Consider the following 24161-nt stretch of genomic DNA (forward strand, 5'->3'; position numbering starts at 1 on the left):
CTTCCCAGGTTCACACTCAAGGCCCTGCAGCATCTGAGCCTTGCTTACCTCTAAGGCCACATCTCTCACTCCCACACCCTCTCTTCTGGACACTCAACTTTTCTGTTACTTCAATTGCCTTGGCCTTTGCTCAAGCCATTTCCCTTCTTACGCAATAGGTCTCACCTCTGCCCCACCCCTAGACTGGGTTAGACGCTCCCTCTCCTGTGATGACCTTCGCGGGACAGGATGCGACGCCAGGTAGGGGCTGAAACAAGGTAGCCACGGCTTAGGGACACGCCTTCTTGTTCTGGAAAGGCCTCTGCCCTCCCACCCCGGCTCCGCCCCTCGCCTGCAGCCAGAAGCCAGCAAGTGGATAGATCCTCCTCCCCATCTAGGGCTCCGCCCCTCCGGCTCCTGCGGGGCCTGGTGTTGGAGGGGAGGGAGTGGGGCGGGGCAGGGACTCTCGACCCCGTCCAGGCCCCGCCCCCCACGGCAGGACCCGGCCAGGCTCAGCTGACGCGGCACTTCACGTGACGCTGGACCCCGGTGAACATGGCGGCGTCCACCGGGTGAGTGCTACTCCAGTCCCTGGCCCTTGTTTGGCGGCGCGGTGAGGGAGCCTGGGCCTCCCGGCTGGACAGTGGCTGACAACCCCCGCCAGGAGCGCTGGGTGGCCGCGGGCAGCGTGCTTCTTCGCTCGGGCGGCCACCTGCGCACCCCGAATCGAGGTCCGCGCTGTACCCGCAGCTCACCTCCCCGCTGCTTATTGCTTCTCGGGGTCCGCTTGGAGCGGCGTCCCTGCCGTGTGGCCGAGGCGGCGGCTCAGGTCCACACGTGTGTTCACCGCTACGACCCTCAGGTGGGAAGGCGGCGTCGCCAGCGCCCCGGGCGCTTCAGGGAGGAGGCAGTGTTTGGGATGGGCTTGGTATCCCCTTCCCAGCAGGGCACTTCTCCACTTCCTTCAGGTTCCAAATGTCACCTCTTCAGAGAAACCTTCCTTAAGCACCTATTCTACTTTTGTAGCCCTTCTCACCACCTGATAAACTATACAGTACATTCATTTTTACTTGTTTCAGAGTGTTCTGGGGACAAGGGAGAGGGATGTACTGGAGGGCATAGTGCTCCAGATGGCTTCTTCACATTTTGTCCTGAGGGGCTGGAACCCTCCCAGGGTTTTAATCTGCTCCGATATGCCTTTTAGCTGATTGCGCCCTTGGTCTGTGTGAGTTCAAGGGGAGGTCCAGTTCTGGAAACAGCATGTGGGCCTGGTGGTGCTGGGGCTAGGCAGGGTAGTGGTAGGGAGCACTGCCCCAGATGCAAGACTGGGAACTGAGGTCAGAATGGGGGACCTGGTGGACCGAATGCATTTTTCTTTGGGGGAGGTAAGGAAAATGGCAACAGAAAGTGGCCTCCTCCATTCGCCCCCAAGGTTGGAAGAGTTTAGAACATGCAAGTCAAACATTTAGTGGGTACCTGCCACATTCCAAGAACAGTACTGTGCCTGCCCTTACATGTTTATAGGACACCAGGGCAGATGGACACATGGGACTCTGTCATCCATCTGCCTGCCTCTGGTCTTGGTGTGTGCCATGGAGGAGCATGGGTTCTGAGTTCAGGGGAGAGTGTGGATAGGCTTCACTCTCTGGATGACTTTGGTACTGGTCCTTGAGCATCCCTCAGGAAGAGAATTGTGCATACCAAAGTCCCAGATGAATGTCAAGAAACCCAGGTTCAGAACCCTGAACCCAGCCTGTGTCCCTGTCTTAAAGAGCAGAGTGAGCAGTAGAGGTGGGACAGTGCATGGATGTGGGTCTATTACTCCTATATCTGGGCTGGCCAACTGGTCACAAGGAGTCCCAGAGGCTACATTTGGGTTCAGGGGTCCATGCTGGTCTGAGGCTTGCTGTTCTCCTGAAGATACAGAGGAGCCAGGCTGGTGACTGGTTGGGGATGAGCCTGGAACTGGCTGCATCCTGGAAGGAGGGCTCTTACAGAAAAGCCAATTCTCGAGGCCGTGCGTTAGTGTGGGAGATCTTTGAGAGAGGTGTTTCTGGAAGGGAGACCTGATGGGTGCAGGGAGTTTCCAAAGCTTGATGGCCTTCTTGGTAAGAGCCATCTCAGGCTGATATTAGGCTGCCCTGCTGGACACTTTGAACCTGAGGTTGAGCCTCAGCATCTTCCTTAAGGGGAGGAAGTTTTGAGTGCGTTTATTGCAAAGCTTGGTGCTCAGCTGCACACACAAATCAGAGCGTCGGGCATAATGGGGCACTGTGCTATAGTCATGGCCGTGGGTTGGATTTGGTTGCCTCTAGAGTCCTACCAGAGCTTGGGTCAGGGGAGGCTGTGAGAGTCCCCGGTGACAGGGTTGTGCCCCATGTGATTTGGGGAGCAGTACATAAGCCCTAAGCTAGCATTTCACATTCAACTAGAAGCTCAAAATGTGTCAGTGTTGATCCTGCTCTGTCCTGCTCCTTGCATTCTTGGAGCCCAGGGACCAGTTTAATTTGTATTTCTAGGGCCATGTGGCCACCTTGTGATTTGGTACTGGGTGACATGATGCCAAATGAAGAAAAAGAGGATTTACTTTAAATTATACCTTCCCGCTTTCCAGGAGGCTCTCAGTGATTGAGGAAAGGAGTTGTGGGTGAGAGGGGGACAGAATTCTGAGTAGAATGAACAACTATCTTTTATTCATTAACCAAACAGCTCCCAGGGAGCTGTGATCCAGAGAGCCTTTGCCCAGCGAGAAGCAGCAGGTGAGCTGCCCTGGGTGTGTAACTGTTGGGTCATAGGTCACTCTGCAGTCAGCATTCTTCTGGAGAAAAAAACATCTGGAGGAATCATATTTTGGATCAAAGCCCGTCCCCATGCTGATATGAACTTCATTCTCCTAGAGAGGAGGCATCAGGCTGACCCTGGGGGCTGGGGTAGGGTTTGCTCTGCGAGGGAGGCTGGCCACTGAGCGCCCCCTTTGCTCTCCCTGGCCCTTCTCAGGCCTGTTCCTGACTCCACACAGCCCTCTCTTGGTCCCTGTGTGCTTAGACCTACCTGACCCTCTGGAGAGAGCAAGGCAGGGTGCGACATGTTGACCCACTGCCAAGAGTCCTCTCTAGCCAGGGTGAAGGGACTTGCCTCATGGACAGCCATCCAGTGAGTTTGGTGCCAGACTTGAACTGGAGGCTGAGGGTGAGGAACCAGGCTGGTCCTTGGCAGCAGGGACCTCTATCCAGAAGTGGTATCACGTTCTAATGCAGGAATCTTGACCTCGTCTGTGCCATGGACTGCAATGGCGTCACTGAGACCTTTGCACCCTTCTCACATGATATGTTTAAATGCATAAAATAAAATACAGAGGATTACAAGGAAAACCAATTATATTGAAATACAGTTATCAAAATGTTGAAAAATAAATTCATGGCATAGTTATGCTTCTTTATTAACACATTAAGTAATAAAAGCAGCAGATCTAATCTTAATTTTGAGGTAGTGAGAGCAAAAGTAATATTTTGAAATACTGAGACATCAGTACTGTGATGTAAAAATACCTGCGATTTCTGTTGGTGACAGATTCTCTTGAGATTAGTTGTTTACATTAATAATTGAAGAAAATAGAAATTTGAATGAGAGGTTAGAGAAGATAAAGAAATAATTTTTACCCATCCAAGTAGATGGAGTCCCTAAAGTCTATGTGTGAATCCCCAGGGGTTCATGGGCCTTAGGTGAGACCCCCCACAGGTAACCACTGAGGGCAAAGGAGGGGGTGACTCAGTACTGATTTGGGGGAATGAGAACAATTTGGGGGGAGGAGGATGGGTTGCAGGGGCAGCAGGATCACACCTTTCGTGGGGGCCGTCCCCCTCCTGGTCACTGGCTGCTTCCTGGGCCCTGGTAGTCGGCAGGGAGTGGGCTGGCCTGCGGGGGCTGGAGCCTATTCTGTGGGGCTCTCTGATGCCCTGTGGCTGTTGTCTGACAGCCTCTGCTGTCTTCCCCAGGCATTGCCTGTGCCCTCGGCTCCCTGTAGGAAAACAGGCCTTATTTATGCTGGGACTTGGCAGATGACCTCGCTTTTGCCATTTAAACTCCTGCTGCCAGTTAACAAAGAGCCAGCAGAAGGCAACTGGAGATGTTTTGTTAGTGCTGCTTGTGCCGAACTTGCAGGGAGAAGTCACCTGCGTTGGCTCTGGGCCCAACATTCTCTCTGGGGATGAATTCACTAGAAATCAAAGGGCATGTCTTTATAAGCCTTGATTCTGTGGGTGCCCTGCAGTAGCGAATGACCGCAGCACAGCAGCCTGCCCGGTGGCTCCGGTTGGGCTGCCCTTTTCTGTTTTGGCTGAGCCCCGCTGAGGATTAGGCAGAATTGTAGCTCTTGCTCTCAGTAGCAGCAGACACTCAGAGAGTGAGCTTTATTATTTCTGGTCTTAACCTGGGCTGCTTGGCCCTTGGGCCTGAAGGCCCCAGTCTGAGTGCCCTGAGCGATTTAAGCCTCTCAGAAGGTTCTAGACGAGAGGAAGCCCACCTCTTCTGAGAACCTTCCAGGTAGGGGCACGGTGGTGGGCCTGGTGGCAGGCTCAGTGGAGCTGGCACCTAGTATGTTCAAGGAGAGAGGCGAGGACAGAGGGGCCAGGAGTAGGGGCTGAGGTGGGCAGGCTGGGCTCTGCAGGCTGGAGTTGGGCGTTTTCAGCCCGTTTTGCTGTGGAGGCCTCGCAGATCTGGGCACCTTTGGCCAGGGGCATCTGCAGCATTGCCTTGGCGTTGGTTTCTCTGTGCTGTTGGGGAGTCTGTAGAGACAAGGTTCTTCCCTGTGCCCACCCCACTCCATGCGCTCTGCTGAGTGGAAGAAGAGAATGTGAGGGGCTGTGGGGCACACTGTGCAGGGGTGCTGACGGCAGCACTTTCGGTTCCTGACAGTGTGGCCAGCTGAGATGCAGGCATGTGTATGAGCTGTCACCTCTGCCCGTTCATCTTTGTGGCTGAGCTTGGCAGGAAAGTGGCCTGACTTAGAGGAAGCCCTGGCCTTTTGTGCCCACCTCCTGGGAGCATGAGTGAGGCCCCATGCTGGGGAGCAGGCGGGGGTTGGGGGGAGGAGGGGAGGGCAGCTCTAGTCCTGTCAGCATGTATAGGCTGTGCGTGACCCCTCCACCCTTCCTGGCCAGTGGGGGCCTGAGGTTTCTGCTTCCTGCCCCACCAGGGCTGTTATTAGCAGCTGTGTGTGTGGTCCTACGTCGTGACAGTTGCTCACTCAGTGAATAGTTATTGAGCGCTTGCTGTGTGCCCAAGCAGAGTGCCAGGCGTTGGGCACAGCAGTGAGCAGAGCAGACCCAGGCCTCTGTCTTCACAGGGTTTACACTCTAGTGGGCAGAGGTGGACCTCACCATGAGCCCCAGTAAACACAGGCTGCTCTTGTGTTAGCAGGAATGTGTCCTTGCAGCCAGGGACCTGGCTGAACCTCACTTAGAGGGGTGACAGAAAGATGTCCTTCCCACCTCCTCCAGTCTACCCCCTCCTATCCCCTGTGGTGCCTCCCCCTGGCTAAACCCACCAGGATGCCAGAGGCAGGGAGCATGCTGATGAAGTCCGCAGGCTGGCTCTGGGCACGGAGCAGGGGAGAGTAGAGGAAACTTAGCCCAGTGCTAAGTGGCAGGAAGGGCAGGGGAGAGAGCCACAAGTTTAAAGAGGAAGGCCTGGGAAAACCATCCTGAGAAGGTAGTATTGGAGTCAGGATATGCAGGAGTATCCCTGCCTCTGAGGATCCCATGGCCAGGTCAGTGCAGGACGTGCCCTAGGCCTCTTTGAGGCCACAGTGCTGTGAGGGAAGGTTCCATCTGCCTGGCTTGGCTCTCACCGCAGCCCCAGGAAGAGCCCTCTCTCTCACATCAGCTCTGGGCTGCCCCTGTCTTCCTTAACCTCTATGCCCACCCTCCTCCTGCCTAACTCCACTCCCCTTCCACCCCCTGGCCCGCGCCACCTGCTGGAGCTGCCCTTCCTTCCTACACTTCGTCATTCAACACTCAGGTGCTGGAAGGAGGCAACGTCCCTGCCCGCCTGGAGCTTACATTTTACCTGGGGGGACAGTGATCGAGTAAACACGTAATGTTAGGCAGCAATGTGAGTTCTAGAGAGGAATGAGGAGAAGAGGGTTTGGATGCGCCATTGGAAAGGCTTCTGGGAAGAGGGGCATCTCTGCAGAGGCTTGGGGAAACCCAGACCGTGAGCACTGGGAGAAGAGCATTCCTCACGGGGAACAGTGAGGGCCCTGCGGGGGAGAGGTGTTTAGGGAAGAATGAGATGCCTGTGGGTGTGGGGAATGAGATGGCACGGTCCGGGTGGGGGTGGGTGTCTCCCAGCTCCCCATAGCTGGGGAGAAAGCCTGCACTGTGATCTGGGTGCACTAGGAGCCCTCCCTCCTCAGCTCGCCCTCCATGCCGGAGTCCTCCGGCTGTGGCTCATCCTGTCTCCCACCTAGACAACTGCAGGGAACTCTCATCGCTCTCTCAGTCCCAGCTTCCCCCACAGCCTGGTCTGCACCCACTAGAGGGGCCCTTCAAAAATGGGTGGGCGCAGACCAGGCTGTGGGGGAAGCTGGAGACTGAGGAGGGAGGGAGCCCGGAGGGCAGGTGCTGGGCAGGCTTTCAGCGGAGACCCACCTGCTCTCCCAGACCTGGCTCCGTCCAGCCTCCCGTGAGGTCTCAGCAGCTCATCCCCTGCTGGCTGCTCTCCTCAAGGGCTGCCAGTCCCAGGCTCCATCTCGTCATGGTTCCCCTTGGTCACCCAGCATATACTCACAGGGCTGGGCGTGTGGGTGCGTGTGTTAGGGACAGATGGGTGTCCCACCCAGGGGAGAAACAGCCAGGCCTGGCTGCTGGGTCTGTGACTTGCAGAGGAGACGGCAGCATGCAGGCATCTGGGCAGACACCCAGGCCGTGTGTTTCTCACATGGCTGGTAAGCTCCTTGAGGGCAGGAATCGAGTGGGTACGTCTCTAGACCGTCACAGGCTTTCCTTGCATGGGCCTCAACTGCCCACTGGCGAAACAGACCCAAACTGTTCCTTGTCCCCGCTTGTGGTCCTGTGCTCAGGGACAGTTGGGCAGGCTGTGACTGACAAGCCCCTGTGGTCCTTGGCGGCCTGCTGAGGGGCTGTTTCTGGGTCACAAGCAGGTCAAGCTTGGACCAGTTTACCACATGCTAATGGGGTTCCCACGACAGGCTCAGCCCTTTGGTCATCTCAGGCCATGGGTGGCAGATGTACTTGGCAGTGCTAACAGAGGCCCGTGTGGTGGTGTGTGTTCGTGTCTTTGCAGACCTTCGTTCTGGCTGGGGAACAAAACCCTGAAGGTGCCGCTGGCGCTCTTTGTCCTGAACAGGCAGCGCCTGTGTGAGCGTCTGCGAAGGAACCAGGCCGTGCAGGCGGGCTCTCTTGTGCTGCTGCAGGGCGGGGAGGACATACAGCGCTACTGCACTGACACAGAGGTCGTCTTCCGCCAGGTGAGCCCACCCCAGCAGCTTCCCACACCTCCAAGCGTGCACTGGGCCTCCTGCGGGCTGTCTGCCCTCCTCCAGCATCTGGCCTGGTGGGCCTTGGGCAGCTTTGCTCTCTGGGGGACACTAAAGAGGCTCTCTGAAGGCAGGTTGCACCTGGTGTCCATGGAGCCCACACTCACTAGGGGCAGAGCTGTCACCAGCCAGTCTCAGCTCTCTTGGGTCAGAGTATAGAAGGATGATATTCCCAGGGGAGCAAGCAGCAAAGCTTCACGGAGGAGGCAGTATTTGGTGTGGTTTCTGAAGGCCTTAGTGGATTCTGACCAGGGGAGCTGGGGGTGGGTGTTCCGGGTGGGAGGGTGGTATCCACAGGAGTGGGTGGTAGAGGTGGGCTGGGCAGCCTCCCATGGCCAGAGAGAGGTGCAGATGGGAGGGCTCAGTTCTTTCTGCCTGAGGGACTGTGGGGTTCTAGAAGGAGGCATGTGAGCTGGGTGCTGAGCAGAAGTCAGAGGCCCGGACATTTGTCCTGGCTTGGCCAGTGCTGACCCTGTAAGCATCACTGGGTTTCGATTTCCTCACCTGGGAAGTGGTCCAGCGGCTCCTTGAGGTTCTGAAATCCTGTGGGGCAGCAAGTGGCCCAGCTGTGGGAAACTAGCCTGGATATGGTGGCCTAGGTTGTGAATCACTGGCATCACTCAGTTCCCAGGAATAGGAACAAGGATACTCAACAGAGAGGCTCACTGAGAAAACCAGGGAGGCCCTGAGCCAGCCCCACTCTCGTTGATCCTTTGCACCCACTTTACAGATGAGGAAACCAAGGCTCTCAGGCCGGAGCTCAGATTAATTTGAACCCTGTCTCCATGTCTAGTACTCTTTTCTCCTCCCTGCCATCCCCAGAGCCGGGGCCTGACACATGGGCCAGAACCTTCCTGGGGGCAGGCAGAGCCTAGGGGCCATGGCCATCCAGCATCCAGATCAGGGAGGAGGCAGGAACATGAATGGGAGCTGAGTGTGGAGAGGAAGTGGCAAGGCATGGCCTGCCCACTGGACTGTCCACCCACAGGGCACAGACTGGCTGAGATCTTCTGCCAAGAGTGATTGCACAGTGTTTTTTACCAAAAATACCTCCTGCTGGAAATACCCTCTGCCTCACTGCTCCTGCAGCCTCAGTCCTGCAGTCCTCTGGTTGCTAGAGACATGGAGGTCTAAATAAGTTTTTTCTGACGAATCTTGATGCTTCTTGAGGTTTACATGTTCTGTGGTTTAAAAACTGATCTCCTAAATTCAACTGTTGGCTCCCATACTGCTGTTCTGCAAGGTTAATTTTAGAAGGGATCCTCCTCCACTTGATACCTTTATAACAGCAGTATTTTAGCTCAGTGTTTATTGCTAAACACGGAAGTCATCAGCTGCCCTGGGGGTGGGAGGAGGAAGTAAGAAGTCTCAAATGGAGGAATCCATTTCCATGCAGATGGCCGGCTTGGGCGACTAAGTCAAGGTGGCGTCCTGCCTGCCCGCAGATAGTGGGGCTGCAGAGAGATGCAGGTGGCAGAGAGGCATGGATGGGGCTGAGGCGGACCTGTGGTGCTGGTGGACACCCATGTCCTATCAAGGGCCTAAGGGGTGTGGTTGGTGAGGTGGGGGTGCAGATGTGGCTGGGACACGTGCATGAAACCCACATCATCAGAGAAGTTCTCAAAGTGGCGTCAGCGGAGCCAGCCAGGCTGCCCACTTCCAAAACCTGGGAGGAGGAGATAGGCAGCATGCAGCTGGAATGGGGCGGGGGGCTTGTAGGGGAGCAGAGTGCTGGGATAGAGGGCCGTGTGAGGCTGGGGGTCAGTCTCCAAGGACAGTGGGCCTGCGTTGACTCTGGAGTGCAGGAAGGCAGGTGTTCCGTTGACTGTCCTCCCTCCTTGTGCTTTATATTTCTGTCCTGCTGACTAGGTAACCATGGTCCTTGTTCTCACCATAGGAGTCCTTCTTTCACTGGGCATTCGGTGTCACCGAGCCAGGCTGCTACGGCGTGATTGACATCGCCACCAGGAAGTCGACCCTGTTTGTGCCCAGGCTTCCTGCCAGCTATGCCACCTGGATGGGAAAGTAAGGAGCAGTCCCAGTAATGTGACTTTGCATCTTGACCACTGGCTGGCCAGCGGTGGGGTAGGGTGGGGGTGAGGGTGGGGATGCTGGGCTTAGCCTTTGGGTGGCAAGGAGGGAAAGAGTAGCAAGGGGGAGGGTTAGCTTAGTGGTCAGGCGCATTGATGGCCCTCCCTGGGCCAGAGCCCCTTGCCCTTGGTCAGGAAGGGGAGTCAGAGCTGGATCCACACACTGTGGTCATGGTTGTTTGGAGGTACTATATTAATATTGAAATTCTGGATTCTCAGCTTTGTTAAAATGTCCGAGGCTTTGGCCTCAGGGGACCATTCCGCATGGCATCCATGGGAGGTGGCCTCACCTTGGGAGTGGTGGGTGTTGACTTAGGTCAGGGAGGGCAACCTGAGGCCCTTCTCCGAATCCCATCACTAACAGCAGGGCATTACTGGATGTCTGCTGTGTTCCTGCCTCTCGGCTAACTAAGCTCCACAGGGCCACAGATGTATGCCCTGACACAGCTGGCCCACCTGGGAGATGGGGTAGTTCCGTGAGAAGTGTGGGACCAGAGGCCTGGGCCTTGCTGAGACAGCCCTCCTTCATTTTCCAAGGCACCTGTGAGCTTCAGGGCCCTTGGCCTTGTCCACTTGTCCCAATAGCTGTTCCTGCCTGCTCAGAAGCACCGAGGCAAAAACTGTGCTTAACTGGGGCCACATGAGGTGATCAGAGGATCCTGCTAAAGGCTTATCATCTTCCAGCATGTCATTTCTGCCTGGAGAGTGATTATTCTGGGCTAATGTATAAATTACAGCCTTCATTGTCCAGTGTCCCCAACCGTTCATTCCCAGGTGGGCTGGCAGGTCTGTGGGGGACTTGCTCTGTGCAGAGGGCCAGGGCAGGCCCCTTGCACTTCCTCTGCTTCATATGCTGCCCTCCGCATCAGCCCTTCAGTGCCAATCCCATAACCTCCTTTGTTGGCCTGGCATGTACCTCTTCTGTGTCTTGGGGTGAGGGGTTTGACCTTACAAGTGGTGACAGCTGTGCTCTGAGCCGGCTTGGTAGGATCCCTGGACCTGGGCCTCTGGCTTTGCTGTGAAGACTCAGCTCTAAACAGAATTGGCGGCACAAGAGAAGCAGGCGGGCTTTCCTTGGCATGATGTTTACTGGGCTTGGCCCTGGGGAGGGAGGGTGGGGATGGACATGCACAATCCAGCTGGCCTTTGCGGTGGATAGCTGGGCGGCCACTTAGGTTTTGGCCTCTCAGAGGCCCCTGGGGCAGATGGCATAAGTGCTTCCCTGCTGTGTAATGAGCACATTCCCCCTGGCTTGCATGCAGTGTTAGAGTGGGTATTGGAAGGCCTGCTGCCTTCTTCCTAGAGGGAGGGGCGAAGCATGAGGCGTGGCTGAGTGGGGGGGAGGGAGAGCGGGGGAGGCAGTGAGGCCCCCTTAGAAGCTCCACAGTACCCCGATGCCTGGGTGGGATGTGGAGCAGGGCTTGGAGGAGGCCTCCGTGGTAGACTGCCCACTTTGCCAGAGTGCCGCTTGTGCCTGCAGAGAAATCGCCTCGGGTTTGGCCTGGGGCAGGCCCTCCTCCGTCCATTCATCGGGGGCCCATCCTTCTGCTAAATCAGCAGATCCAGACCAGGGTGCTCCTGGGAAGGTGGTTCCTGCCTCACCCAGCTCTTGCCTCCCCATCTTGTTGTGACTGTTACCATCAACCTTTATCTTGTTCCTGGTTGAATCCTTACTACTGCCCTGTTTTAAAGAGGAAGCAGGTTCAGCCTGGTGGCATGGCATGTGTAGGTCCCATGGCCTGGTCTCGCTGGAAGCTCGCCTGACAGCTCAGTGTGGTCTCTCCACAGAGTGGGTCCGGCTGCTGTTGGGGCCTCCAATTCCATATCTGTGGAACAGCGACAGTGCCACTTCTGAGGCACTGCCAGGGCTGTAGTCACGGTGATGGTCACTGTGGGGACAGTTACATTTGTGACGCTGAAATGAGGTGGTGAGGATGCTAGGGACAGGTAGCTTGTAATGTCCAGAAATGGTCACAACAGTATTTATGGCCATTCTCTATGGCGAGGTAGAATCTTTTCCCTGATGACTGCCTTGATGTGTGAACGTGGCACAGTCACTGTGTTTCTTTTGAAGCTGGACTGTAAAGTGTACTGTGGCCTCCACCTGGTTCTTGCTTGTGGGACACTTGCCCTCAAACCCAGCTGCCATGATGAGACGAAGCCCAAACTTGCCCATGTGCAGAGCCCACGTGGAAGGGAGCGGAGGCCCAGCTGACAGCCAGCACCACCCCCCGGAACGGTGACTCCAGGCCCCAGCCCTTGAGTCTTCCTGCTGAGGTCCCAGAACTTGTAGAGCAGAGATAAGCCTTTGGTCTCTCTGGGCTCTGTCCGAAGCCCTGACCTTCAGAGTCTGTGAACATGATAAATGTTTTTTTACTCCCATGTCTTGGGGTGGTTTGTGATAAAGTCTTCGTAACTGGGACTTCGTAAGCCGTGTAAGGGATTTCCTGGTGAGAGCTTAGGTCTGGTCTTGGTAAAAGGATTCTCCCAGAAACCTTCCTGCACCCTTAGGTGATCACAGAGCTGTAGCCACAGCCCCTCTTGCCAGTGGCATGTCTGGGGATAGCCAGGGCCGCTGTGCCGTGGTAGTACCTGCATTTTTGACCTGGCTGTCCTCTCAGCCTCTCTGTGGCCCTGCCATCTGTCTCCAGGTGTACTGAGATGTCCAGTGTGAGATGCAGGCGAGGATGGTGGTGGAGGGAGGGCCTGCGCAGGCTCTTGTCCCGGGGATTTGGAGATGTGAAGGGGCCCTGAGGGCATGTCCTCGCCTCCCTATGTCTGTCTGCCTACTTCTTTGTGCAGAGCCCACTCTTATGAGAAATTGGGGAGTGCCTGTCCTGGAGTATGGGCATCCTCCAGGGCTGGGAGGGGAAACCTGGACCCTGCCTCAGGGACTTCATGATCCAATGGGAAACCTGAACAAATCTCACCACAGTCACCATCTGGGGAGTGAAATGGCACTTGACTTGAGGGTTTAAAACCCAGGACCTGATTGGTTAGGGAGCAGCTGTTAGCAGTTGACTCATCCGGAGGGTAATCTTCAGTAATATAGGAATAATGTTCTGTGGCCACGGCTTGGTTTCAGAGCCACTGTTAAAAGTTCTCCTTTAGTCTGTCCCTGCTTTGCCAAGCCAGCCGATTGTCTAGTGCGGACATATAGGCTTGGCTGACCTTTGAGGGTACAAATGGGTCTGCAGGGTGGGTCTCCTTTGTCAGAAAGCCTCCATGTGCGTGCCAGGCAGGCCAGAGCCAGCACGGCGGTCCCAAGGGCTTTCGGGCTCCACAGCAGAAGGCTCGACCATTGTCTCTTGCAAGCCTGTGTCTTTTCCCTTCCTTGGCTCTGGTGTGACCGTCTCCCAGTCCTCATGTCCTGAGCCTTGGGGACAGAGGGAATGCCTATAGGCAGTGGCTGAGGACTTGGTTGTTTGAGGCTGGAGCTGGGGAGCGCCTGACCTGCTTGTGTGGCTGTTTCTGGATGCTCTCATAATCAGTAGCGCTTGGGAGGAGGGAGGCCGATGGGATTACCTGGCCTTTGCAATCAAAACCCACCAGACGGAACATTTGACCTTCGGTTCCTCAGCTTCCTTTTGAGTCTATCTGATGGCTTTTGAAAATCCATCTGGCAGATAAAGTCGCCCAGGGAAACAATACCCACATCTGCAGTTCTGCCACTTCCTGCATAAATGGCTTATCCTGTTGTCAGGGTCACAGACGCCAAAGGGCCTGTGGGTAGCCTGGTGTCCGGCCTGTTCCTCACCCCAGGCCTTTTTTGGGACTGAAGTGTAGTGGCTTCAAATTTGTTTTTATCTGGAGTCTTTGCTTACAAAAGTCTGGTGCCTTTCTGATGTGAGAGTGTTCCCCATCATTTTTTTCAGAATCAGGCCTAGGTGATGGCAGCTTTGACTGCTGGGATGGCAGGAAAAACACCTTCTGCAGCTTCAGTGCCCATAGAGGGTGAGCGACTTTGGGCCAAATTGCAAAGACCCTCCTAGAGCCTTTGCAGCTTGGCTGTGTTCTGCTCCTGCTTCTGGCTGAGAACTTGAGACAGAGCCTGGCCCCGGGTTTGTAAGGAGTAGGTGGCTGCCCCTCTAGGGCACTGCCTGGGAGTGCCGTGAGTGATTTTCTCCAGGCCTGAGGCCTTGAGCACTTTTCTTTTGGATGTGGGAATTGATGTGTGCACACGCGCGCGTGTGTGTGTAGTGTATGTGCACAGGGGTGGTGTGCGTGGTTTTTCACAGCCACTCTCCCCCCATTGCATGCACACACTTGGGTCACTAGAACCAAGGCTGCCCCAGCCCTGTCTGGTGGCCTCTTCCTGGCTCCGTCTGTCTTCAGGGAGGGTGTGTGGGGCACCAATGGGGGCACAGGTCATCCTGAGGAAGGCTATGGGCATTCCTTTGGCTCCCAGGTGGTTTGGCAGGACCCTGGTCCCAGGCAGCCCAAAACTTGGATAGGCGTTTGCCAGGATCCTCAGCCGGGAGCCTCTTGGGGCGCTGCTGAGCATGGACGGCCTCCTTTTGATCAGCTCCTCTTCCGGAGCCACAGGCTCTCCCACTGCCAGGCCTCTCTGACAACCGCTGCTGCGCCATCTGCTCACGGGAGCTGTCCCCAGGAGCAGGTGCCGGCGTGGCTTTGGAGAGGTCTGCATTGCTTTTCTCTGACAAACTAATAGAATCTTGAAGTGGTTGCTGACTGCCGTTCCGGAGCCAGTGCTGGGCGTTGTGTGGTGTGTTGTGCAGTGAACAGAATGAAAGGCAGCAGCATCATTTGTAGCTAAAGGCAGGCTCTGGCTGCTGGAAATTGATGGTGACTGCTGTAATTTAGCTGTTACTTATTCATTAACTGCATGCAGGTGGTCAGCTTAGCTTGGAAATTTCATTTTTCTAGAGGGTTCTCCTTCGCGTCTGCATCATGGGCATTCATGTAATGTCTTCTTCCCACGGAGGCCTTGCACAGGTGTTGGCACCTGATGCATCAGTCCTGACCCTGAATTCCCAGAAGGGCCTCCTCTAACTCATCCCTGGCCCGGCTGCTGGTGAAGAAGGCGTGCATGGGCCAGGTCCCTGGACGCTGGCTCCATCTGGGTGACGTGAACCCCTTTGGTGGGGCACTCCCTCCTCTCTCCTGCCAACACTGTCCCTTCCATTTGAAGGAAGAGTTTCCGGGGTGAGGGGCTGGCTTTCCTGCTGAGCTACCGTCTCCTGGTCCAGTTGCTTCTGTTTGGATCTTCCATGTGACAGGATCTGGCAAGAGCTGCCCTGCTGGACCTTCAACTCCAGGTGGGGCAGGGCATGGCCACCTCCAGCCTGACCCTCAGCAGGTGTATAGCTGCCCAATGCCCTCTGCAGCCAGCTCTGTGGGGCTCACATGGATGTGCCACTTCTGCTCCCGTCAGCCCTCCCAAAGTCATGGCTGCTGAGCCTCTGGTAGCTGGCATGACATACTTATCCCTTAGGGTGACGTTAACATGGTTTTTACTATAATTACCTCTAAAACGTAAAAAATAAGTAGTATTCAAACTTAATTGTCTCTGCTTTTTAGAAAAGAATGACATGGAAAGTTCCAGAAAAGATGCTCACAGCTTTTTAGATTATATTTGTCAAGTGGGTTTTCCTGCTGAGAACCAGGCCTGTAGCTAGTTAGGCAGTTTTGGCCCTTGAGGCCCAGTGTATGCTCTGGACTGTGCCATCCGAGTGCGTTCAGGAAGGCAAAGGACATTTAGTGGGGGTGGCACCTACACTCACTTCCTCCTGGACATCAGGGTGGCTGGCTGGCCCTTGGCACTCGTTAGCTCCTGTGGCAAGTGAAATGGCTTGTGGCTGGCAGGTAAAGGGTGGACAGTTGAAAACATGCTCTGGGGCCACCTACAGATCACAGCTGCCTTGTGCTCACCTTCCCTTTACCCCCTCCTCCTCCCACCTCCTCTGGTTCCACAATGTTATGACTTTGACCTCAGGCTGAGCACACAGAGGCATTCTCAGGTCTCAAGTCTCCTAGGTCTCTGCTGAGGTCTGACCACCAGGACTCCCAGAGGGGTGGGCAGGAACACATTTCTTGGCAGTGGGACTTGGGTGAGTTGGGAGGGTTAGGATCCCCATTGAGATTGGAGGTGAAAAGATCAGTGCCTAAGTTAATGGCCAAGGTGCTTGACTGTAGGGAGCATCGAGGCTGGCCTTGAAAGCAGGTCCTTGGCACTTCCCAAATCTTTTCAGAGTTTGTTTTTGATGCCTGTCACAGCTGGAGGTGATTAAGCGACTGGGAACCGGAGGTGATTAAGTGACTGGGAACCAGAGGTGGGTTGGGGACTTGCTGAGGACGCAGGGCATTTGTCCTAGAGCTGGGACTGGAGCCGGGGCAGTCAGAGTGAATGTGGTGATGATGCCTCTTGCCCTTCTGGCATGTGCTTTTGTGAATACCTACAGGGTCAACTCAGTGCTGAGAGTGTCACTGCTTAGTAGCAAAGGGTCAGTAAGCTCCCGGTGGTAAGCCTTGGAGCTGGGGCCTTCTGTGTCCAGGCGAGGTACTTGTCATCAGTTCTTGTCTGAGCTGCTTCACGCAGTGCTGATGGAGGCACCAGGTTTTGGCCATTTAATTTTTGAGTCCTGTCTCAACCGTGGAAGCTAATGTGACTGGATTGTACAAATTTAATGAACAGCAGGAGCTTGACACCCATTCCCCACATCAGAAAAGCCAAAAGAGAGATAAAGCAGAGCGTTCGGGGTCCCTGAACAGCCCATTGCAGCAAGACCATCAACTCCTCGGCCTGGCTTGCTGTGTGTGGGGGCGAGCTCCCAGCTGCTGGTCCCCGAGGCCCACCTGTCTATCCTGGGTCTGTGCTCTATGCTTCCTGGACACAGTCCAGTCTGGGACGCTTGTTTGGGTGGAGAGGGAAGTAATGCAGGGCTCGGAGAGGGGAGGGGCATTCTGCTTCCTGGGCACTGATGTCTGAATGTGTCTCAAAGACATTGGTGTCTCAAAAACACATGGGGCTCCCTCTTGGAGGTGGTCATCTTCGAGTTCGGAAGTGTTCTCCTTCCCTTGTCCCCTCTGAGCCTCCCCGGCACTTTGTCTTTGGCACCCCCAACCCCTGTCATCCGCTCACCCTTGAGAACTCAGGAAGCACAATCTGAAAACCATCTGCTCTTTTCCCCCGAGGCCCCTTTTGGCTCTAACACTAGGTGACTAGAATACCATGCGATCATAGGATGGGGGTGAATGCCCCCGTGCTGACATGGTGCCCAAGTGTGGGCTTGACTGTTTCCCATCACAGAGAGTAATCCTGATATTGACTTCTTTCAAGTGCTACATTCTTAACTTTCCTTTAAGGCCTGGGAGGCAGCATATTTCATGCCCCAAAGGGTGAGGTGTGCTGGCTGGCTGCCTGGTGGGCTCTTGCTGGCGGTGGAGGGAGGAGGTTTGTCTGCAGCTGCTTGTCCCCGGTGACCAGGGGTCATGGACTCAAAGGAGGGCTGGAGGACAGCTTGGGGAGGTCGTGGGGGCAGATGTGGTTCAGTGGTCACTCTGCAGCCCAGTGCGCTTCCCCTGAATCTATGTTGGGTGGACCTGTGTAGTGCCAGGTGTCAGCGGGGCAGAGCTGGGCCAGGGGCCGCATGGCCTGGGCCTGGGGGCGGGAAGGCAGCCAAACCCTGACCCTGGCATTCCTGTGCTTCCCTTTGAGGATCCATTCCAAGGAGCACTTCAAGGAGAAGTATGCTGTGGATGACGTCCAGTACACAGACGAGGTCAGTGCCGTCTGCCTCTTCCTCTCCGCGCAGCTCAGGGCTTCCAGTCCCCGTCTGCTCTGGATCCCCTCTCCTCCCACAGCCACAGCCTGGACATCACAAGACGCCACCACCCGACCGCCAGCGCCTCAGCAGCGCCCTCATTAGAAGAGAGCTGCTTGAAACGCACCTCAGGTCTCCCCGAGGAGGCCCCTTTTCTGCGAGGGCAGTGCCCCTGATGCAGTGGCCAGAAGTGTCCGGTGTCTGGGAGGTGGCCACTGTGCACCGGGGGAGGACGTCTCTGGGAAGGTCTGCTCTAAGTGCCCCCCAGGCTTGGCTGGGGCCTTCATGCATCAGGAGGCCCTCCCTGCAGGCCCCCTCCAGCTGCACAAGCTGCTATCAGAAAAGCCCCAGACTACAAGAGGCCCGTTGGGTGGGGTGGAGTCGGAGGTCCCCTGGCCTTAGTCCACTTCCCAGTGTGGTTGTCTGCAGTGTCATGTGGCCTAGGTAGGTGCGTGACTGTCATCCTGGGGCTTTGAATCTCTTCCAAATCCGGGCAATCAAAAGGGGCTGTCCCTGACTTTCACTGCTGATAGGGCAGGGCTGTGCCAGAGGTAAGAGCACGACTATGCTCCTTCATTGTCTCTTTGGGAGACCAAGGCGTCCTGACACTGCAGCCACTGCTAGGCACACATGAGACCTCTGTGTTCCATCTCTGGGTGCTGTTGCAACCCCCAGGCTCCATGCAGGTCAGTGTTGGGTAGGACATAAACACTGAGAGGTCAGTGCCTAGTGCTCGAGGTCTAGCCCCGGGCTGGCAGGATCACCTGGAAGGGCCCTCCATGCCACATTTCCTCAGACAGAGGTCACATGTGGACATATACTAAGAGCTGGGGGCACGATGTGGAAGTGGCCAGAGAAGCCAGCCGACTGAAGGCCAAGCAGCTCTCCCCTCCCCCTGGGCGGGACTCAGACCGTGGCAGGGGATGACGGTGCTGGGTGAGAGGAAGGTTCCCAGGGAACAGACCCACAGCGCCGTGAGGAACCAGTACGTCTCAGCCTGGTGTCAGGGGCTTGGCCCAGCCTGCTTGGGGGCAGACAGCTCACCTTGATGAATATGTCCCCAAGAAGACCCAAATCAGTACTATCCTGTCCCCAGGCACAGTCCGGCTCTAGTTCTGTTGTCTTGCAATGCCAGGCCCATTTCTCTGACTTCATATCCTACCCATCCTCTAAGGCCTTGTGCCAGCCCACTGCATGCCCTGTTGACCCCAGACCATACTGGTGCCCCTCCCCTGGCTATTGGGACCAGTCTTGGACATGGTGGCTGTGTTCTGTTCGGTACCCAGCCCTTTATTGTCTTGTAAGGCCCAGTTCTTCTTCCTTCAGACATTACTCTCACATTCCTTACCCACCAAGGACATGTGGGCATCAGAGCTGGTTGAGACATGGGGCTGAACTCAGCAGTCAGGGACAGGGTCTGGTGCAGAAGATGACCACAGTGCGGCAGCGCCCGTTCAGGAGGGCCTCGGTGAAGGAGAGCAGCGTGAATCCACAGGGTTGTGGGGGCCTGTTCCTGCAGCACCCTCTGCGTGGTTGGATTGTGGAGAGGAGGGGGGGCTTTTGATGGATCTTTATTTTCTATCGTGATTTTAGGGCCAAGTTATCGGGGGTGACTCCTAGCATCTAAATAGTCTGTTAATGCACCCACGACCTATTATTATTGAGTTCTTTGGGTATTGGATCTCAAATAGTCTGAACATTTATTTGCATGTCCCCACTGAGGTCATTTGCCACTTACCTTGTATTTCTAAGTACTCGAGAGCAAGGGATCTGCTTATCTTTAGGTCTGATTTTGTTCCTGACCCTTTTCTTTGCCATAAACTCCATCTTAACAGTACTGCCCCTTGGGACCTTGACTTTCCAGGTCTTCTCAGTTTGAAACCTGGTAGGGTCATAGGACTCCGCCCACTGAGTCAGAGCGACTCTAAGCGGAGGCCTTCCCAGCTGCAGTCTGACATTTTTGCTTTAATGACTGTGGGAAACTCAACACCATTTATACTGTGATTTCTGGGGAGAAGAAGAACTGGCCTCCAAATGCAGTGAAACGGAGGCGGTCTTGAATGTCAGAACAGGAAAGCCCGTGATGATAGTGTCGAATTACAGCGCCACAGCCCAGCTCATCCTGAGCCTGTTTGTGAAGCAGAATCTTATGAGAAGGCTTCAGTTGAGTTCAGAGGACGGACTCTGTTTCAGGGTCAGGAGCTCTCCGCACCACCCCATCATCATCGTCATTGTTTATCATTTTTGTCGTGACTCTTAACTGCTGTGGTTCCTCCTGGAAACAAGTGCTCAGGTTGACTGACAGGTGCTTCACTCTGAGGTGGCACCTGAAAGTTCCAGTAGTGTCACCAGCTCCCAGGATCCCTTCGTCCCTCCCGCTCTGTCTCAGGGTGAGCCATAGCTTTCACCCCATTACAGAGGAGGAGGCCAAAGCTCAAAGATGTGAAGGGCCTCATTCACGGCCCAGATGCAACCCCGGACCCCGGACCTTTTGCCCCCAGGGCCCAGCCTCCACCTCTGCAGCCCTGAGGGGGTGCTGCAGAACAGGTCTGCGGGGGTGACGCCAGCTCTCAAGTGCCTTTGATTCTCTGTGGCTCGAAACAGAGCCTGACAAAAATGCAGACTACTGGACTGAGATACCTGGCTGGAGGAACTAGAGGTCCAGGGCCTCCTCATCATGGAAAGTAACAGAAAGCCCCTTATGTCAGGGAGGGGCCAGTTCTGCGGCGCTCAGTCTAACTTTGGACAGCCTGGGTCATCAGTGACAAATCACAGACGGGAAGCAGCTGACACTCGTCTCCTCTAAAAGAAGACAGGAAGCCCCCCACTCAGGCCGTGGCAGGTCACTTGATATCACATATAAAATGCAGCGTCTGTTGTAGCAAACTTGGTATCTAGTTCCCTTCCTCCCGGTAGATGATCCTGAGTTTATCAAGGTGGTAAAGTGAGTGGTGGTTCCCTTGAGAAGGGTGCACTCAGGAGAACTCAGGAGAGGTGCTTCGAGGCATTGCTGTTAAGACGCAGGGCAAAGGCTGGTGTTCATAATGCGATGGGAGCTGGCGAGGTGGAGGGCACATGGTGTGCCCTCTCTCTCTCCTCTTAGTGGCGCCGGGCAGATGTTGGGAGACACGAGGGTCACTGGCTCTGATGCAGGTGGGATGCATGTAAGAGAAACCATTATGGTAGCACAGTGATGGGTGCTGCCTGCCTCTCAGCCTCAGGGTAGAGAGGCATCAGGGAGATGTGGGGTGTGTAGTGGGACCTCGAAGGGGCAGCTGCTCCATGGGGCCGCTGGCCCAGGGTTGCTAGATACTCCAGTCGTTCAAGAGTAGCAGCAGATCCATATTGTGTGTGTTCTCTCCTGATGTTTAAATTTTAGAAACATTCAGATTTTTAAATGCATTGCTGGCCACCAGTGTTTACCTCTGCTTCAGACCGCCATGAAAATCGGTTCATTATTAAAAGCATAGGTTCTTGTGTGGTGAAGCCCAAATCCCTGGACCAGTGCAGGCCTTCTTGACAGCACTGGTCAAGGACTGTCCGGCCCCTTTTTCTGGGTCACCACTGTGAAGAGTGGCCTGTATGAGGCTCTAGGTATGAGGGCATGTGAGGTATTTGTGGGAAGCCTCTGATTGTCACCAGGGTAGGCTCCTTGTCCTTGGGGCTCTGATGAGATCTGCCTGTGCTGTGCCTTGACCTGCTGGAGAGGCCAGGCTGCCCGGGAAATCGATGCAGCACTGGTCTGTCTGTGAGAGCTGATGGGTCCCTAGTGACCACCGCTCCGTGGAAACGAGGCCCAGTGCTGACAGAGCCATGCCGTCCTGTGTGCCAGAGCTGCACTTCAAGCTGGTGACACATAGCCTTGTCATGTCCCCTTAACTTTTGAGGCATGGAATCAGGCCGTGTTGATGAGAGTGTGGCACTAATGGGTCTCCATGGGGACGGGGAAAGGCAGATGGAGCTCCAGGCTGGGGGAGGTTTGGCAGCCGCAGAGGTAACCAAGACCTATTCAAGCAGTTGTGATCCATAAGAGATGTGGCCCGGGACCAGCAGGCAGACACCTAGCCTGCTCTCTGTCGGGCATCAGTCCCTCTGTGCATCAGGCGGCACCAGGAGGCTGCTTTCTCCTCTGTTATTCCCAGGCATCCTGAGTCGTTGCCGAGAGGGAAACATCAGCTCGCACATTTGTCATCCCACTCCTCTCTCCCAAGGACAGTAGCACATACGTTCCCCAAGTGCCCGTTCGTTCTTGGGCTTTGCTGCCATAATTGACGGAATGTTCTGTGCTAGTGAATGGAGACCCTTCACCAATGTAACAGCACACCCAGGGCCCAACACGTGGCTGTCTTTCTTTTTAATGAGCACCCCCCCCACACACACACACACCCAGAAAGGCCTGGGGAGTGGCAGGGACTCAGCCAAGCCAATTGTTTGTGCAATAGAGGCCAAGGGATTCAGTGGTTGTCGGAGCAGTTACTGAATCAGCGAACGGGGGTCCAGGGAGATGGAGCCTCAGGCACCACTGGTACGAGGGTGGTTGGTTCACATCTGGCAGTGCATCTGGCCTTGAGCATCAGAAACCTTGTCAAAGTATATGGCTTTTCACCTAGCCATTTTCCTGGGTTAGATTTGGGTGATTATTTATTTATTTATTTATTTTTTAAGGAAATTTTTTAAAGGACTTAACAAAGATGTTCATCAGAGCATTACTTACAATAGTTAATCCTTAGAAATAATTTAAGTGTCCAATAGAGGATTGAATAAATTATGCTACATCTGTTAAGAGACTATGACACAGCCATAGGTTCAACTCTAGGCTTTATGATCTAACTTAAATAAGCATTTCTCATTTGTGAAGTCTGGACATTTGCAGCACCAGCTTCATGGGTGGTTAAATGACATGGTGTCTGAAGTGCCTGGCAGGCCATTGTCAAGGGCTCCCTGGCCGTTCACCATCCCCGGCAGTAGTGACTGGTAAAAATCAGGGATTTGAAGACTATTTAATGACAGGGAATAAGTGAAGCATGTAACTTTGTGTGATCCAAATGTCATTACAGATCTCTGTTTTTATGTGCAGAGATAAAAGGTCTCTGGGGATGAGATTGTAGGTATATTTTATCTTTTTATAGTTTTCAGTATCTTCCAAGTTTTCTCTGGGAGCCTCTTAGTATTAAAAAGCATGTATATATACGTACGTCAAAACTATCAAAACATGCACTGTAGAGTATGCCGATGACAGCTCAATAAAGCTTAAAAACAGCAAATAACAGATCGTCCTCACTCTCACCGTGTCAGTGTTAAAGTACTTAGATGGGGGTGTGGGGAGGGGCGAGGCCCACAGAGGGGAGACTGTTCTCTGAGCTGGGGGGCTCAAATACAATAGGGGCTGTAGTAGCCAAGATGCAGAACAGATGGGGGTGGGAACCAGGAGAGGAAGAAGGTCCTCCCCCTAGGGTTGTTGGCACCCAAGTGTGCAGACATCATGGCTAATACAGTGTGATGGGCACTTGGCCAAGGGAATGATGACGGTCAGTGGGGCAGTGGAGGAAGGAGTGAATGAACCTGCCTGGGTGGCTACGGACCTCAATCCCGAGTACGAATTGACGAAGCAGCTAAGATAGGGAGAAGGCACTGTAGGTAGAGGGGAGAGCCTGGGCGAAGGCATGAGAGATGAGCTTGCATGGTGTACTCATTCAGGGGTTTGGGGCAGGAAGCAAGCAGCAGAGGGATGTGAGGCCTGAGTGGGCCATGGTGGAAGGATGGGGCTGTGGGGATGTGGGCTGGGGCTTGGGGCAGATGTTGGGGACAGCTAACTTCCCATGGTCTAAAAGATTAATGGGTGGGGGGGAGCATGGAGGAAGGTGTCTGCTCTGGGGAGGGGAGTCTGGTGGGGCCAGTGCCTAAGAGGTTGCCAGTTGTCTTTCGGGAGGGACTTGGCAGATGAACAGAAGGGCTGGTCTTAGAGGGTGGGCAGGTCTGGCTGTTGGGAGCCCGGGATTCCTGTGTGGAGGTAGGGCAGCATGTGGGGAAGTGTGCCAGACTTATGTTTGAATCCCTCTCTGCCACTTGATAGCTGTGTGGCTTTCAGAAGTCCTTAATTTTCTGTAAGCCTCAGTTTCCTCATCGGCAGGATGGGACAACAACAGCACTTCCTCGTTTAAGGATCTGCTCTGTAAGTGTGAGCCATCATTAAGTGATGGTCGTATAGCATCTCCATCCGACTTCCTGTGGTTGCTCTAAAGTGGATTTTTCTTTCTCACCTCTCAGATTGCCAGTGTCCTGACGTCACTGAGCCCCTCTGTCCTCCTCACTTTGGTAAGTGGCAGGTATCCAGGGGCCAGGCTGTGTTTGCGCATGGGGAGGGGTTTTAGGGAGCTGCCTGCCCCTGCAGAGGTTGGGGCTATAGGGGAGGACTGAGAAACTGAGAGGAATGGTCATCGGTGATTAGTAGTGTCACCTTGGTCTGAACGGCTGGATTCTCCGGTCTCTTTGTCCCCAATTCTCTGGTCTCCTTTGGATGTGCTGTGTCCTGTCATGAGGCCACTGTGGATGAGACACCATACCCACTCCAAGGGTTAATACCTGGCTAGAGGATGTATTTGTATCACGCTGAACTCAGAGGATTTGCGGATGTAGAATATTAATTTGCTTCCACCCCGTGTCTCCTCCATTGTTAATAGAATTTGAAAAACACACCCTTGGTGTCCGGGCGGGGCAGGGCTGCGTAGCCTGTCGGGGCTCTCGGGCTGT

General features: G+C 54.9%; 1 protein-coding gene across 2 annotated transcripts in view; it reads left to right on the forward strand.

The window, feature by feature from the left end:
- Positions 1-399: 399 nt before the first annotated feature.
- Positions 400-24161, forward strand: part of PEPD (peptidase D) — a 110093-nt gene continuing 86331 nt past the window's right edge. The window contains exons 1-5 of one of the 2 annotated variants that reach the window (XM_039888586.1): positions 400-551; positions 7285-7468; positions 9435-9562; positions 17306-17369; positions 23679-23726. In XM_039888586.1, coding sequence (XP_039744520.1) covers positions 535-551; positions 7285-7468; positions 9435-9562; positions 17306-17369; positions 23679-23726 — 441 coding nt within the window. In that variant the 5' untranslated portion in view covers positions 400-534. The remainder of the gene's footprint in view (positions 552-7284; positions 7469-9434; positions 9563-17305; positions 17370-23678; positions 23727-24161) is intronic. The other variant, XM_039888587.1, reaches the window with a different exon arrangement.

Source organism: Pteropus medius, unplaced genomic scaffold, assembly GCF_902729225.1.
Source record: "Pteropus medius unplaced genomic scaffold, Ma_sr-lr_union100, whole genome shotgun sequence".
In the NCBI taxonomy this organism is placed as follows: domain Eukaryota; kingdom Metazoa; phylum Chordata; class Mammalia; order Chiroptera; family Pteropodidae; genus Pteropus; species Pteropus medius.